We start from the raw sequence: 17,103 nt of genomic DNA, 5'->3' as shown, positions 1-17,103 counted from the left end.
ACTCTCTCTCTCCTCCCCTCTCTCTATGCCCCTCCTCCTGCTCTCCCGCTCTCCCCCTCCCCCTCCCTCCCTCTCTCTCTGTCCCTAACACACACTCTCTGTCTCCTCCCCTCTCTCTATCCCCCTCCTCCCGCTCTCTGTCTCCTCCCGCTCTCCCTCTCTCTCTGTCCCTAACACACACACAGACACTCTCTCTCCTTCTCTATCTCACACACAGACACTCTCATTCTCTCTCTCACACACATAGACTCTCTCGTCTCTCCCTCACTCTCTCTCTCTCTCCTTCTCTATCACACACACTCTCGTTTCTCCCTCACTCTCACTCTCTCTTCTTCTCTCTCTCACACACATACACTCTCTCCTCTCTATCTCACACACATACACTCTCTCATCTCTCCCTCACTCTCACTCTCACTCCATCTCTATCTCACACACAGACACCCTCTCTGTCACGGAATTCTTCGTCCTCCTCTGACGAGGAGTAAGAAATGTCGGACCAAAATGCAGCGTGATGATTATCCATTTTAATGAACACGAATAATATAACAAAAAATCAGAGACAACGAAAAACACCTGCCTCTGATTGAGAACCATATCAGGCCAAACACATAGAAACAGACAAACTAGACATACAACATAGAATGCCCACTCAGATCACACCCTGACCAAACAAAACATAGAAACATACAAAGCAAACTATGGTCAGGCCGTGACAGTACCCCCCCCCCCCCCCCCCCCATGGTGCGGACTCCGGCCGCAAATCCTAAACCTATAGGGGAGGGTCCGGGTGGGCATCTGTCTGCGGTGGCGGCTCTGGCGCGGGACGTGGACCCCACTCCACCATAGTCATTGCCCGCTTCAGTAACCTCTTTGGAGCGGCGACCCTCGGCGCCGACCTTGGACTGGGAACCCTAATAAAGGGCCCCACTGGACTGAGGGGCGCCTCTGGACTGAGGGGGAGCTCCGGACTGAGGGGCAGCTCAGGACTGAGGGGCGGCTCAGGACTGAGGGGCGGCTCCGGACTGAGGGGCGGCTCCGGACTGAGGGGCGGCTCAGGCGGCGCTAGACAGACGGGCGGCTCAGGCAGCTCCGGACTGGCGTGCGGCTCTGGCAGCTCCGGACTGGCGGGCGGCTCTGGCGGCTCCGGACTGGCGGGTGGCTCTGGCGGCGCTGGACAGACGGGCGGCTCAGGCGGCGCTGGACAGACGGGCGGCTCAGGCGGCGCTGGACAGACGTGCGGCTCAGGGGGCGCTGGACAGGAGGGCGGCTCAGGCAGCGCTGGACAGGAGGGAGACTCAGGCGGCGCTGGACAGGAGGGAGACTCTGGCGGCGCTGAGCAGGTGGGAGCACCTGTAGTGAAGAGACGGAGAGGCAGCCTGATGCGGCTCAGGCAGCTCCGGACTGGCGTGCGGCACTGGCAGCTCAGGACTGGCGGGCGGCTCTGGCGACTCCGGACTGGCGGGCGGCTCTGGCGGCTCCGAACTGGCGGGCGGCTCTGGCGGTTCCGGACTGGCGGGCGGCTCTGGCGGCTCCGGACTGATGGGCGGCTCTGTCGGCTCCTGACTGGCGGGCGGCTCTGGCGGCTCCTGACTGACGGGCGGCTCTGGCGGCTCCTGACAGACGGGCGCATCTGGTGGCGCTGGACAGACGGGCGGCTCAGGCGGTGCTGGACAGACGGGCGGCTCAGGCGGCGCTGGACGGACGGGCGGCTCAGGCGGTGCTGGACAGACGGGCGGCTCAGGCGGCGCTGGACAGACGGGCGGCTCAGGCGGCGCTGGACGGACAGGCGGCTCAGGCGGTGCTGGACAGACGGGCGGCTCAGGCGGCGCTGGACAGACGGGCGGCTCAGGCGGCGCTGGACAGACGGGCGGCTCAGGCGGCGCTGGACAGGAGGGAGACTCAGGCGGCGCTGGACAGGAGGGAGACTCAGGCGGCGCTGGACAGGAGGGAGACTCAGGCGGCGCTGGACAGGAGGAAGACTCTGGCAGCGCTGAGCAGGTGGGAGCATCTGTAGTGAGGAGACGGAGAGACAGCCTGGTGCGGGGGGCTGCCACCGGAGGGCTGGTGCGTGGAGGTGGCACCGGATAGACCGGACCGTGAAGGCGCACTGGAGGTCTCGAGCACCGAGCCTGCCCAACCCTACCTGGCAGAATTCTCCCCGTAGCCAGGCCAGTGCGGCGAGGTGGAATAGCCCGCACTGGGCTGTGCTGGCGATCCAGGGCCACCATGCGTAGGGCTGGTGCCATGTACCCCGGCACGAGGAGACGCACTGGAGACCAGATGCGCTGAGCCAGCTTCATGGCACCTGGCTCGATGCCCACTCTAGCACGGCCGATACGAGGCGCTGCTATGTACCGCACCGGGCTCTGCCTGTGCACCGGGGACACCGTGCGCCTCACGGCATAACACGGTGCCTGCCCGGTCCCTCTCTCTCCACGGTAAGCACGGGGAGTTGGCTCAGGTCTCCTACCTGACTTAGCCACACTCCCCGTCTGCCCCCCCCCCCCAATACATTTTTTGGGCTGCCTCTCTGGCTTCCAGACGCGCTTTCGTACTGCTTCCTCATACCGCCGCCTCTCCGCTTTCGCTGCCTCCAGCTCAGCCTTGGGGCGGCGATATTCTCCAGCCTGTGCCCAGGGTCCCTTGCCGTCCAGAATCTCCTCCCAGGTCCAGGAGTCCTGCGATCGCTGCTGCTGCACCTTCTTCCCGTTACCACGCTGCTTGGTCCGGTTGTGGTGGGTGATTCTGTCACGGACTTCTTCGTCCTCCTCTGACGAGGAGTAAGAAATGTCGGACCACAATGCAGCGTGATGATTATCCATTTTAATGAACACGAATAATCTAACAAAAAACAACAAACACAAGAATGAAACGAAACAGTCCTGAACGGTGAACATACACAAACACAGGAACAGGAACAATCACCCACAACCCACAATGACAAAACAGGCTACCTAAATATGGCTCCCAATCAGACAACGAAAAACACCTGCCTCTGATTGAGAACCATATCAGGCCAAACACATAGAAACAGACAAACTAGACATACAACATAGAATGCCCACTCAGATCACACCCTGACCAAACAAAACATACAAACATACAAAGCAAACTATGGTCAGGGTGTGACACTCTCTCTCTCCTTCTCTATCTCACACACAGACACTCTCTCTCTCATCTCTATCTCACACAGAGACACTCTCTCTCTCTCCTTCTCTATCTCACACACAGACACTCTCTCCTTCTCTCTCTCGCACACAGACACTCTCTCTCTCTCTCTCCTTCTCTATCTCACACACATACACACTCTCTCTCTCCTTCTCTATCTCACACACAGACACTCTCTCATTCTCTCTCTCACACACATACACTCTCTCGTCTCTCCCTCACTCTCTCTCTCTCCTTCTCTGACTCACACACACTCTCTCCTCTCTCCTTCTCTATCTCACACACATACACTCTCTTGTCTCTCCCTCACGCTCTCTCTTACACTCTCTCCCTCTCCTTCTTTCTCTCACACATAAACACTCTCTCTCTCTCTCCTTCTCTGACTCACACACACTCTCTCCTCTCTCCTTCTCTATCTCACACACATACACTCTCTTGTCTCTCCCTCACGCTCTCTCTTACACTCTCTCCCTCTCCTTCTTTCTCTCACACACAAACACTCTCTCTCTTTCTTCCTCCTGCTCTCTCAAGCAGTGAAGTGAAATCAAGTGTTGTGCATCAAAATCCATTTTTTAAAACCCATGTCCTCTGAACTCTTAGTCAGCTACAAAGTTTAGAAAAGCCTAATGCATTAGTCATCTATTTTTCATCATACAAAACATATATTTTTGTTAAGCTCTCAAAGCTACATTTCTGTCTTTCCCCTTTCTCCCTACTTCTCTTCCTCTCCCCTCCACCTTTCTCGCTCTTTACCTCCCTCCCTCCCTCTAGCCCAAACTGTGTTATGTCCCATCATCAGTGAGTGACAAAGCTAACAGCTGAAACTTTACCTTACCAAACAGCTTAATACCACAGTGCCATCTACATGTCAACTCCTTTACCCTGCTTAGTGCCAATGAACTGGGACCTCTTGTACATCTCTCTCCCCCGACACCCTCCTTCTCTTTCTGTCTCCTCAGATTTCCCCTGATACTACGTACTACTGTACTATTATTGCAGAGGGCTCTCTCTCTCTGTGTTGTGTAACTAAATCACAGGCTATTATAGCAACCACCCATATACACTCAGGTTACTACAGCTGCTGAGTGGCCTGATGGGGGGGTGGGGGGGTGGCGTTCGCTCTGTGGGCTCCCCATGCCCCTGCTGTGACAACCTGCCACCACTCCATCAGGAACATGTCTCATCACTACCTATGAATGGACACCCAGCCTACTCTGCTTAAATTTAATTTAATTTCACATATATTTGAAGTCGGAAGTTTACATACACCTTAGCCAAATGCATTTGAACTCAGTGTTTCACAATTCCTGACATTTAATCCTAGTAACAATTCCCTGTCTTAGGTCAGTTAGGATCACCACTTTATTTTAAGAATGTGAAATGTCAAAATATTAGTAGAGCGAATTATATATTTCAGATTTTAATTCTTTCATCACATTCCCAGTGGGTCAGAAGTTTACATACACTCAATTAGTATTTGGTAGCATTGCCTTTAAATTGTTTAACTAGGGTCAAACGTTTTGGGTAGCCTTCCACAAGCTTCCCACAATAAGTTGGGTAAATTTTGGCCCATTCCTCTTGACAGAGCTGGTGTAACTGAGTCAGGTTTGCAGGCCTCCTTGCTCTCACACGCTTTTTCAGTTCTGTCCACACATCTTCTATAGGATTGGAGGTCAGGGCTTTGTAATGGCCACTCCAATACCTTGGCTTTGTTGTCCTTCAGCCATTTTGCCACAACTTTGGAAGTATGCTTGGGGTCATTGTCCATTTGGAAGACCCATTTGTGACTAAGCTTAACTTCCTGACTGATGTCTTGAGATGTTGCTTCAATATATCCACATAGTTTTCCTGCCTCATGATGCCATCTATTTTGTGAAGTGCACCAGTCCCTCCTGCAGCAAAGCACCCCCACAACATGAAGCTGCCACCCCCGTTCTTCACGGTTGGGATGGTGTTCTTCGGCTTGCAAGCCTCCCCCTTTTCCTCCAAACATGACGATGGTCATTATGGCCAAACAGTTCTATTTTTGCCTCATCACACCAGAGGACATTTCTCCAAAAAGTACGATCTTTGTCCCCATGTACAGTTGCAAAACGTAGTCTGGCTTTTTTATGGCGGTTTTGGAGCAGTGGCTTCTTCCTTGCTGAGCGGCCTTTCAGGTTATCTCGTTTTACTGTGGATATAGATACTTTTGTACCTGTTTCCTCCAACATCTTCACAAGGTCCTTTGCTGTTGTTCTGGGATTGATTTGCGCTTTTCGCACCAAAGTACCTTCATCTCTAGGAGAGAGAACGCGTCTCCTTCCTGACTGGTATGATGGCTGCGTGGTGCCATGGTGTTTATACTTGTGTACTATTGTTTGTACAGATGAACGTGGTACCTTCAGGTGTTGGAAAAATTACTTGTGTCATGCACAATGTAGATGCCCTAACCGACTTGCCAAGACTATAGTTTGTTAACAAGAAATTTGTGGATTAGTTGAAAAACAAGTTTTAATGACTCCAACCGAAGTGTATGGAAACTACTGACTTCAACTGTACACACATGCTCACACACACCCACACCGCATATACTGTACATACACACCCGTATACACTTGCACGCACACACGCTCATACACACACCAGCATGCAGACATGTACGCTCGCACACACACACTCTCTCCTTCCATTAACAAAACATTGTTGTTGACAGATGCAGACCAATGACATAGTGTACCTTTCTGCTCCTAAATGACTTGTACTGTACAGATAGCCTTTTTGCAGTTTACAGTTTTTCCTGATTGCTTAGGCACTCTCTTTGAAACTATAGGTTATTTTCGCAAAACTCTACACACTAACCACAAAACCTTACACCAAACCAGCAAAATATTATACATCTCTTGCAAAAGCAAACAATTCTTGCAAAACTCTTCAAACTCTTTCTTAAAAGTAATGGTTAGCATTTGTTATATAGTGTGTCCTACTTGTTTTAACTATCATAAGATCCATCAAATAATATAAAATAAAATCTCCCTAACACAGTCCAATCTTAGAGCCTGACCCAAGAGCAACCTACCATCACTACCCCAACCCACCTTTCGAGAAACACTAATAAGGAATTTACTACGCAACTCAAGCATAAAATATATTTATTTGAAACACCAAAGCATGTGTGTGTGTGTGTGTGAGAGAGAGAGCGAGAGAGCGAGAGAGAGAGAGAGAGAGAGAGAGAGAGAGAGAGAGAGAGAGAGAGAGAGAGAGAGAGAGAGAGAGCGAGAGAGAGAGAGAGAGAGAGATAGAGAGCGAGAGAGCGAGATAGAGAGCGCGAGAGCGAGAGAGAGAGAGAGAGAGAGAGAGAGAGAGAGAGAGAGATTTGTTGTCGTCTGTGACTCCGGTAGTATTTGTGGAAAAAATATAAACGCCACATACAACTATTTCAAACGTTTTACTGAGTTACAGTTCATATCAGGAAATCAGTCAATTTAAATAAATTCATTAGGCGCTAATATATGGATTTTACATGACTGGGAATACAGATATGCATCTGTTTGTCACAGATACCATAAAAAAAGGTAGGGGTGTGGATCAGAAAACCAGTCAGTGTCTCATGCAGCGTGACCCATCTTCTTCACATAGAGTTGATCAGGCTGTTGATTTTGCCCTGTGGAATGTTGTCCGACTCCTCTTCATTGGCTTTGCAAAGTTGCTGGATATTGGCCGGAACTGGAACACGCTGTTGTACATGTCAATCCTGAGCATCCCAAACATGCTCAATGGGTGACATGTCTGGTGAGTATGCAGGCAATGGAAAAACTGGGATACTTTCAGCTTTCAGTTCTCTGGAAACAGCTCTGGTGGACATTCCTGCAGTCAGCATGTCAGTTGCACACTCCCTCAAAACTTGACACATCTGTGGCATTGGGTTGTGTGACAAAACGGCACATTTTAGAGTGGCCTTTTATTGTCCCCAGCACAAGGTGCATCTGTGTAATGATTATGCTGTTTAATCATTTTCTTGATATGCCACACCTGTCAGGTGGATGGATTATCTTTGTAAAGGATAAATGCTCACTAACAGGGATGTAAACAAAATTGTTCACAAATAAGCTTTTGGGTTCTTTTATTTCAGCACATGAAACATGGGACCAACACTTTACATGTTGCGTTTATATTTTGGTTCAGTGTAGATAGTGGATAAAAGGATGAGTTGTAAACCACATGTATAGCAGCTCTTATAATGGTCCTCTGATCTGTTGACCACCATGCATTATCATGGTTCAGCTGGGTTCTGACGCTATACTGTACATCTCTGTAAAATAGCCTGGAGGTTACCTCTGTGTGGATGCTATATGCTACGGTAGTGTTACTGAGGGCAATATACATAGCCATCCACAGCAGACATGCACATGTCCCAAACACACAATGTCCCAGGCTCAGAGCTGTCCTGTTGGGTTAGGGTTATAGGTTGAGGTTATGGGGTTAGGAACTGGGAAACGTGATCTCTGGACATTACTGTCTGACTGTACCAATTGTATTTTTAAAAAGAGCTATACAAATGTGAAGGAAAAGTGTGAGTGATTGATGCCTGTGGATGTCACAGCGCTTGCGGGATTGTGCCTGTTGAAAGATGATTCTCTTTTATTGTGATCATACTATTCATAATGATATGCACATGAACAGGGACTCATGCCTGAGGAGGACAGGAGAGATGCTTCGTGTTGATGGACATTCAGCAGGGAGGGAGTCTCACTGCAGGGGAAATGGATGAGGAGGACAGGAGAGATGCTTCGTGTTGATGGACATTCAGCAGGGAGGGAGTCTCACTGCAGGGGAAATGGAGAGGTGTTTATGACTACTATTCATACCAGCAGAAACCAGAGCAACAATAAGATGACATAACACGCTTCTGTGTGAATCTGAATGTGAAGAATGTGGATGAGAGGAATAGTTCCATTCACAACGAGGTGATTTATATGAGCTGATTTTATATATAGCTCAATATTTGCTTCTGGTTTTGCTGCTAAATTTAGGAAGTAGGCCTGCAGTAATGTCCACCGACACACAACACAAGCCTAACCCTCTTGAAATCAATGTCAGACAAATCTCAATGATTTGCTGTCTACTGTCCCCTAGTAATATATATATTTGATGATTTGTGTTGTGTTGGCTAGTATTTTATCCTGTCTTATTTGATAAATGCTTTGAAATATAAGTATTGAAATATGCTTATATTACTAAAGTATATTCATATTTGATCCTTTTTTTAAATAAAGGTTCAATAAAAAATAAAGAGGAAATCTGCAGTTGTAACAATAACAAAACATATTCCCAACCACTGTTTCTGTAAAAATCTGAGGATGGGGCTGGAGAAATATAACCCTTCTCCTTGCATCCATAGACATAGCTATGGATGCAAGGACTGATCATTCAAGCATCCATGATATCAACATTATAGTTTTATCCATGTTTTGAAGCTATACAATGTTTGTCTACATTTACTTTGTTTACAAACATTGGAGTAAAACAAGCTTATGTTTTTGGTTCTGATGGGTTACTACAGTTCAACTAAGCTCTGTAGGCATTTTTAAGTTATATTCTTCAAGAATGAATGGGTACATATCATGTCAAAAAATGTATGTAGCAACTGCAGATTTCCCCTTTAACAAAATACAAATTTGGAATATTGGCAACATTGCTCAACACACACACGGGGCTCCCGAGTGACACAGCAGTCTAAGGCACTGCATCTCAGTGCTTGAGGCATCACTACAGACACCCTGGTTCGATTCCAGGCTGTATCACACCTGGCCGTGATTGGGAGTCCCATAGGGCAGACAACATTTGGACCGGGTTTGGCCGTTGTTGTAAATAAGAATTTGTTCTTAACTGACTGGTTAAATTAATTAAAAAATATATTTTTATTTTATTTTATTTGAACACATTCGACCACACCACTTACATGTATCTTGGTCCACAATTGTTTCTTAAACAGACTAAGCACAGCACCGACGCCACACATTCTCAACCAATACCCAACTTAAGGTACAATTATAGAGGTCTGAAGGGTGCTTTTATAGGCTCCACATGTTCCTGCATACAAAACAATCAATATCAAGGGTCAGTTTGACATTATGCTACAGTATAAAGCTTATTTACAAGTATGATAAATAGCGCTACATTCCCATCCAGACAATGAAATAGTTTAGAATTTGAGATCAAATTGAAACTTTTTTTTGCATAATGACTGTGTAGCCTCGCCCAGTTCATAAATATTAAATTGTAGGAGCGTGCAAAGGGGTGCGGTCTTTCCTGTAGTCGGGAACGGAACCGGAAGTTCCGCCATCTCCTTGTACCAATCGAGCTACAACAGGGTCAGTATAGACTTAATTTAGATGTTAATTATGGTATATTGTCAACAGTTATTAAATGCTATAAGTAATATTGACAGAGTGAACATTCCATAACCATTGGTTTCATGTTAAGGATGGTGGTGTCACTCGATCAGATCATAAATACCACTCGTATTCTGTTGCCACTTGAGCTGCTAGCAACAGGGTTCAACGTTATCTCATCTGTTTGTACTATTGGCTACTTCAGTTACCCAGCTAGGTAAATGGCAATGATTCATTCAGTGTCGTGACAGGAATACCAATATTAAGTTAGTCGGGTTTCTCTCTCACGCTTTCCCCTTAACCCCCACCACAATTGTAAAACGTTCAAATTGATCGCGACTGAGAAAGCCAAGGAGAAGGGGAGTTAACGGTAAGTAGCTAACGTTTTCCAGCTGATAGCTGGGAGGGTGGTACCAGATAGCTAACGTTAGCCAGCCTACAACTAGGTAACTAATTAGTTAGTGACCCCTTTTATCTGGTTTGGATGGCCTTCTAAGTTTGCCAACCAAGTTCATTACACTTCCCATTTTGTTCTTTGGCAGTAATAGTTTCAAGTATTTCCTGTTGTAATGTTTGCATTAGTGTTGAATTGCTGTGTAGACTGTTGTGAGAGATGATAACTGGTTAGCATGCTAACTGGGTGGGGGTCTCTGGCTCAGGAGGGTGTGTGACTGTCTGATAGCAACTAGCAAGTGAGAACGAGCGTAGTGACCACAGTGTCTCTGACATTGTCATGATCGTTACACCGCCCTTGTTTTTCTGACGTTGGCACAAATATGGGCTAGTAGCGCCAGAACTTTGGCTTGCTAGCTAGTTCAACAGTTTGTTAGCTAGCTTATATTAGACTCAGCCAACTAGCCAAGTTTGTCTGGCTTCAGATAGCTAGTTGCATGTGTATTACATGTTGGTATTTGATTGCCAATAATGTATCTGCCATTGAATGCACATTTTATGTCTAGTGTCAGAGTGAAACCAAGCAAGTTCTGATACTTATTCCACTGTAAGCTGTCCTGAATATTTAAATGGAATTAGCTAAGCTACTTATCAACAGTTGAACTTGACAGTACAATAACATAGCTACATACAACACCCGGACGTCTCCTGTCTTGTAGCATGTAGCTTTGTTATTGTACCGTCAAGTTCAACTGTTGATAAGGAGTTTAACTAATGCAGTGCTCCACATTATGATGTGTAGGGTTGAGGTCATTGCCATTTTAAATTCAGCACAGGATATGTCTGTTTCAAGTCAATATCATTTTTTTTTTTGTACTTCTCAATTCTTGAATTGGAATTTCAGATCTCTTCCTCAATTTACATAGAATTGGCCTGAACCCTGTTGATGTGTTGAATTGTGAGAGATTTGGGCTAAGCTTGTCCCTTATCTACATTTGGTCTTGGTAGATGCCTTGTGTGAACTTTGGAACGTTGCTCCAGTAATCTCTAAACTGACTTCAGGAATGGTTATCTCTCTGTGTTATGCAACCTAGTCTCCTATTAGTACTGTACAACCTGTCGTCTTCCACTCCTTATTAGTCTGCTCGGCCACACTGTGCCAGGGGTATTCAGCAGCACTGGAACAATTCTGTCAGAGAAGACAGTCTAATCATATAGGAATATGTTTTACCTACATATTAGATGAGTATGTTAGTCACATACACAGGCTCGCAGATGCATTTGCAGGGCACAGTGAAATTCTTAAGCTCCGAGCTCCAACGGTGCAGGTCAAAAAGAGAAGTGAATGAAACCCACTAGGATTATTCATACCACAGCATTGTTAAACAGTCCTCAGAGTACTAACAGTTCCATGGCGTCAAAATAGTGACACTGTTCAAGCCTGCATGCCATGGCCATGCTCATCTGACACCATTAACTGGGTCAGATAGTGAAAGTGATTCAAAGTAAAGTAGGGTAGTTTTTCATAGATGTCAACCATGCCTGTCCTGGTACTGTATGCGTGGACAAGAACATCAAGTCTGCTGCGCCCCTGCCCAAAACACTATGCCTAATTCCAATGAAACCCTGCCTGGCCTACATTGTGTTTGTAACAGGTGTGTGTGTGCTGCCTCTCTGTTGACATAAAGGAGCACTCTGTCCACTAAAATTACTTGCTGGTTTCATTTTTCTCTTTCATGCAATGTCTGCCTATTCATCTTGTCTCTTGATGTCTCTCTCTCTCTTGATGTCTCTCTCTCTCTCTCTTGATGTCTCTCTCTCTCTCTCTTGACGTCTCTCTCTCTCTCTCTTGATGTCTCTCTCTCTCTCTCTTGATGTCTCTCTCTCTCTCTCTTGATGTCTCTCTCTCTCTCTCTTGATGTCTCTCTCTCTCTTGATGTCTCTCTCTTGATGTCTCTCTCTCTCTCTCTTGATGTCTCTCTCTCTGATGTCTCTCTCTCTCGATGTCTCTCTCTCTCTCTCTCTCGATGTCTCTCTCTCTCTCTCTCTCGATGTCTCTCTCTCTCTCTCTCTCTCTCTCGATGTCTCTCTCTCTCTCTCTCTCGATGTCTCTCTCTCTCTCTCTCTCTCTCTCTCTCGATGTCTCTCTCTTTCTCTCTCGCTCGATGTCTCTCTCTCTCTCTCTCTCGATGTCTCTCTCTCTCTCGATGTCTCTCTCTCTCTCGATGTCTCTCTCTCGATGTCTCTCTCTCGATGTCTCTCTCTTTGGATGTCTCAATTCAATTCAAGGGGCTTTATTGGCATAGGAAACATGTGTTAACATTGCCAAAGCAAGTGAGGTAGATAATATACAAAAGTGAAATAAACAAAAAAAATTAACAGTAAACAATACACATACAGAAGTTTCAAAACAATAAAGACATTACAAATGTCATATTATTTTTATACAGTGTTGTAACAATGTACAAATGGTTAAAGTACACAAGGGAAAATAAATAAGCATAAATATGGGTTGTATTTACAATGGTGTTTGTTCTTCACTGGTTGCCCTTTTCTTGTGGCAACAGGTCACACATCTTGCTGCTGTGATGGCACACTGTGGAATTTCACCCAGTAGATATGGGAGTTTATCAAAATTGGATTGGTTTTCGAATTCTTTGTGGATCTGTGTGATCTGAGGGAAATATGTCTCTCTAATATGGTCATACATTGGGCAGGAGGTTAGGAAGTGCAGCTCAGTTTCCACCTCATTTTGTGGGCAGTGAGCACATAGCCTTTCTTCTCTTGAGAGCCATGTCTGCCTACGGCGGCCTTTCTCAATAGCAAGGCTATGCTCACTGAGTCTGTACATATTCAAAGCTTTCCTTAAGTTTGGGTCAGTCACAGTGGTCAGGTATTCTCTCTCTCTCGATGTCTCTCTCTCTCTCAATGTCGATGTCTCTCTCTCTCTCTCGATGTCTCTCTCTCTTGATGTCTCTCTCTCTCTCTCGATGTCTCTCTCTCTCTCTCGATGTCTCTCTCTCTCGATGTCTCTCTCTCAAATTCAAGCTGCTTTATTGTCATGAAAAACATTGTCAATATTGCCAAAGCAACAATGTATACAATATAAATTGTAATAAAATTATAAACAATGACAAATAATAATATAGAATGGCAGTAAATAATAATACAAAATTAAATATAAAAATAGTAACAATAAAATGGTAACAGTCAATAATCGAATATAATGTAATAAAAAAATGAAACTATAACTAACTTATAACTAAATAACGGTCATCTTCACCATTACATCGGTACTACAACTACTATCATCATTACCACTACTACCACCACCACCATCACTAAACTGCTATCATTACCATTACCACCCATACCATTACTACTTGGAATGATAAACAACAGTAATAATAGTAATAACAATAACAGTAATAACAGTAATAATAAGTAAGTTACTGCTTACTATGCAGATGTTATTATTCAGTGTCTCTCAGGCTATGGCAGGCAAATACATATTTGGCTGCAAGAGGAGCCATTGCTCCTTCGCCCATGAGTATTTTTAGTTTTTCCTCTGGGTTTAATAAGTTAAAATTTGGAATAAATGTAGACATTTCTGTGAATAATGAATCTCTTGGTGAGGAATATTTATCACAGTAAAGGAGAAAGTGCATCTCTGTTTCTACATCCCCTGTCGTGCAGTGACCACATACACGCTCCTCTTTGGGTAGCCATGTCTTTTTATGTCTGCCGGTTTCTATTGCCAATCAGTGGTCACTCAGCCTGTACTTGGTAAGGATCTGTCTCTGCTTTGTATCTCTGACAGAGTAGAGATATTCAGCCAATTCATATTCTCTGTTTAGGGTCAGATAGCAATTTAGTCGGCTTTGGGATTTTGTTTCGTTTTTCCAATGTTGTATATATGAGTCCTTTGATTGGTTCATGATTTTGTTTATTGGAATTCTTTCTTTTGAAGCAGTGCTGGTGTCAGCTTGGTTGGTGAGGTCCAACACCAGCTGACTGAGAGGGCTCGTTTCTGGGCTCAGCTCTTGGGTTTGAAGTTTTTATTTATTTTATTTATTTCACCTTTATTTAACCAGGTAGGCAAATTGAGAACACGTTCTCATTTACAATTGCGACCTGGCCAAGATAAAGCAAAGCAGTTCGACACATACAACAACACATAGTTACACATGGAGTAAAACAAACATACAGTCAATAATACAATGAAAAATAAGTCTATATACAATATGAGCAAGTGAGGTGAGATAAGGGAGGTGAAGGCAAACAAAATATATATGTAAATAAATAAAAATATAAAAAGGCCATGGTGGCGAAGTAAATACAATATAGCAAGTAAAAAAAACACTGGAATGGTTGGTTTGCAGTGGAAGAAGGTGCAAAATAGAGATAGAAATAATGGGGTGCAAAGGAGCAAAATAAATAAATACAGTAGGTAAAGAGGTAGTTGTTTGGGCTAAATTATAGATGGGCTATGTACAGGTGCAGTAATCTATGAGCTGCTCTGACAGCTGGTGCTTAAAGCTAGTGAGGGAGATAAGTGTTTCCAGTTTCAGAGATTTTTGTAGTTCGTTCCAGTCATTGGCAGCAGAGAACTGGAAGGAGAGGCGGCCAAAGGAAGAATTGGTTTTGGGGGTGACCAGAGAGATATACCTGCTGGAGCGCGTGCTACGGGTGGGCGTTGCTATGGTGACCAGCGAGCTGAGATAAGGGGGGACTTTACCTAGCAGGGTCTTGTAGATGACCTGGAGCCAGTGGGTTTGGCGACGAGTGTGAAGCGAGGGCCAGCCAACGAGAGCGTACAGGTCGCAGTGGTGGGTAGTATATGGGGCTTTGGTGACAAAACGGATGGCACTGTGATAGACTGCATCCAATTTATTGAGTAGGGTTTTGGAGGCTATTTTGTAAATGACATCACCGAAGTCGAGGATTGGTAGGATGGTCAGTTTTACGAGGGTATGTTTGGCAGCATGAGTAAAGGAGGCTTTGTTGCGGAATAGGAAGCTGATTCTAGATTTAACTTTGGATTGGAGATGCTTGATGTGAGTCTGGAAGGAGAGTTTACAGTCTAACCAGACACCTAGGTATTTGTAGTTGTCCACATATTCTAAGTCAGAGCCGTCCAGAGTAGTGATGTTGGACAGGCGGGCAGGTGTGGGCAGCGATCGGTTGAAGAGCCTGCATTTAGTTTTACTTGCAGAGCATTTGGAGGCCACGGACGGAGAGTTGTATGGCATTGAAGCTCGCCTGGAGGGTTGTTAACACAGTGTCAAAAGAGTGCTTCAAATTGCAGACTCGAATTTGGACTTGAATTTATATGTAGCCAAAATTTTAATGATCTTTTCTGTATTTTCATTATTACTGGAAAGCGGCCCAATTCTGCCCTACATGCATTAGTTGGTGTATTTCTCTGGACTTGTAGGATTTTCCGACAGAATTCTGCATGTAGGGCTTCAATTGGATATTTGTCCCACATTTTAAAGTCCAGTTTATTGAGTGGCCCCCAAACCTCACTACCGTAAAGAGCTATTGGTAGGATTACACTGTCAAATATTTTGGTCCAAATCTCTCTCTCTCTCTCTCTCTCTCTCTCTCTCTCGATGTCTCTCTCTCTCTCGATGTCTCTCTCTCTCTCGATGTCTCTCTCTCTCTCTCTCGATGTCTCTCTCTCTCTCGATGTCTCTCTCTCTCTCTCTCGATGTCTCTCTCTCTCTCTCTCGATGTCTCTCTCTCTCTCTCTCGATGTCTCTCTCTCTCTCTCTCGATCTCTCTCTCTCTCTCTCTCGATGTCTCTCTCTCTCTCTCTCGATGTCTCTCTCTCTCTCTCTCGATGTCTCTCTCTCTCTCTCGATGTCTCTCTCTCTCTCTCGATGTCTCTCTCTCTCTCTCTCTCGATGTCTCTCTCTCTCTCTCTCTCTCGATGTCTCTCTCTTGATGTCTCTCTCTCTCTCTCTTGATGTCTCTCTCTCTCCCGATGTCTCTCTTTCCCCCTCTCTCTTGCTGTCTCTCGATGGACGTCTCTCTCACTCTCTCTCTCGATATGTCTCTCTCTCTGTCTCTCTATGTCTCTCTCTCTGTCTCTCTATGTCTCTCTCTCTGTCTCTTGCTGTCTCTCGATGTCTCTCACTCTCTCTCTCTCGATATGTCTCTCTCTGTCTCTCTCTCTTTCTCTTGCTGTCTCTCTCTCTTTCTCTTGCTGTCTCTCTCTCTCTCTGTTGCTGCTTTTCATTTTTTCTACGTGTTTTTTCTCCTCAGAGTTTGGCTACTCTCCTCTCTCTCTGTATTAACTCACTGTACACTTTGCCCTGGCTGCTATTTGTTTTGTGTTGTATGAACTGTTTTACAACCACTCTCTTTCTCTGTGTGGGTCAGATTTTCCGTGGAACCCGACAGCCAGACGGTTGCCATGTCGACCTCATCGCTACGGCGACAAGTAAAGAACATTGTCCACAACTTCTCAGAGGCCGAGATCAAGGTTCGCTCCTCCTTTCTTTTCTCTCTTCCTCTCCGACCACTTTTCCACCCACACCTCTTTATTTGTTTTATTCTTCTGTTTCCCATTGTCCTCTTCCTCCTTTCCTCACCACTTCTTTCAAGGCTATCTCACCTCATTCTCCTCCTCCTCTGCTTCCTCCCTCTCCAACTCTTTCTTCCTCTCCTCCCTTACTTCTGTCTTAACTTCTCTTAACTGTTGGTACTTACCAAATAATACATTCCACTGTGTACTCCCTGTATCTCCACCTCTCGCTATCTGGGTTAATGTAATCATGTTATCCATTCATCATGATGGTTCTGTCCAGCCTGTTTATCATCACTTCATCTCCACACCCCAGAGAGTAGGAGAGATGATCAGTTAAGGTGACCTACGATCACGGCTGTGGACTTATCAGGGGTTCATTTGATTAAAGTACTTTGCATAATTGTTTTGTCTGTTTTTACATGTTTAGTCGTGAGCTTTGTATCGTAATATATTTTGTTGGCTTGAGTTTGCCAAGGGAATGAATATTCTTGTGCTGGAGCCTCTTGATATAAACTACCAGTTGATGAATCAATTAATTGATCAATAAATCACACCATAGAGTGTTCATTGTTGACTGCTTTTGGGGTGTCAGGTAGCCTAGTGGTTAGAGCCATGGGCCAGTAACCAAAAGGT

General features: G+C 45.4%; 1 protein-coding gene across 3 annotated transcripts in view; it reads left to right on the top strand.

Moving 5' to 3' along the window:
* The first annotated feature begins 9,449 nt into the window (after window positions 1–9,449).
* LOC129837254 (epsin-1-like) overlaps window positions 9,450–17,103 on the top strand; it is a 36,171-nt gene continuing 28,517 nt past the window's right edge. For 2 of the 3 annotated variants that reach the window (XM_055903271.1, XM_055903269.1), the window contains exons 1-2: window positions 9,473–9,912; window positions 16,323–16,425. In XM_055903271.1, the coding sequence (XP_055759246.1) occupies window positions 16,357–16,425 (69 nt within the window). In that variant the 5' untranslated portion in view covers window positions 9,473–9,912; window positions 16,323–16,356. Of the gene's footprint in view, window positions 9,913–16,322; window positions 16,426–17,103 lie in introns of all 3 variants that reach the window. The other variant, XM_055903270.1, reaches the window with a different exon arrangement.

Source organism: Salvelinus fontinalis, chromosome 38 (genome assembly GCF_029448725.1).
Source record: "Salvelinus fontinalis isolate EN_2023a chromosome 38, ASM2944872v1, whole genome shotgun sequence".
Lineage (NCBI taxonomy): Eukaryota > Metazoa > Chordata > Actinopteri > Salmoniformes > Salmonidae > Salvelinus > Salvelinus fontinalis.
This window is presented reverse-complemented; position numbering and strand designations above follow the sequence as displayed.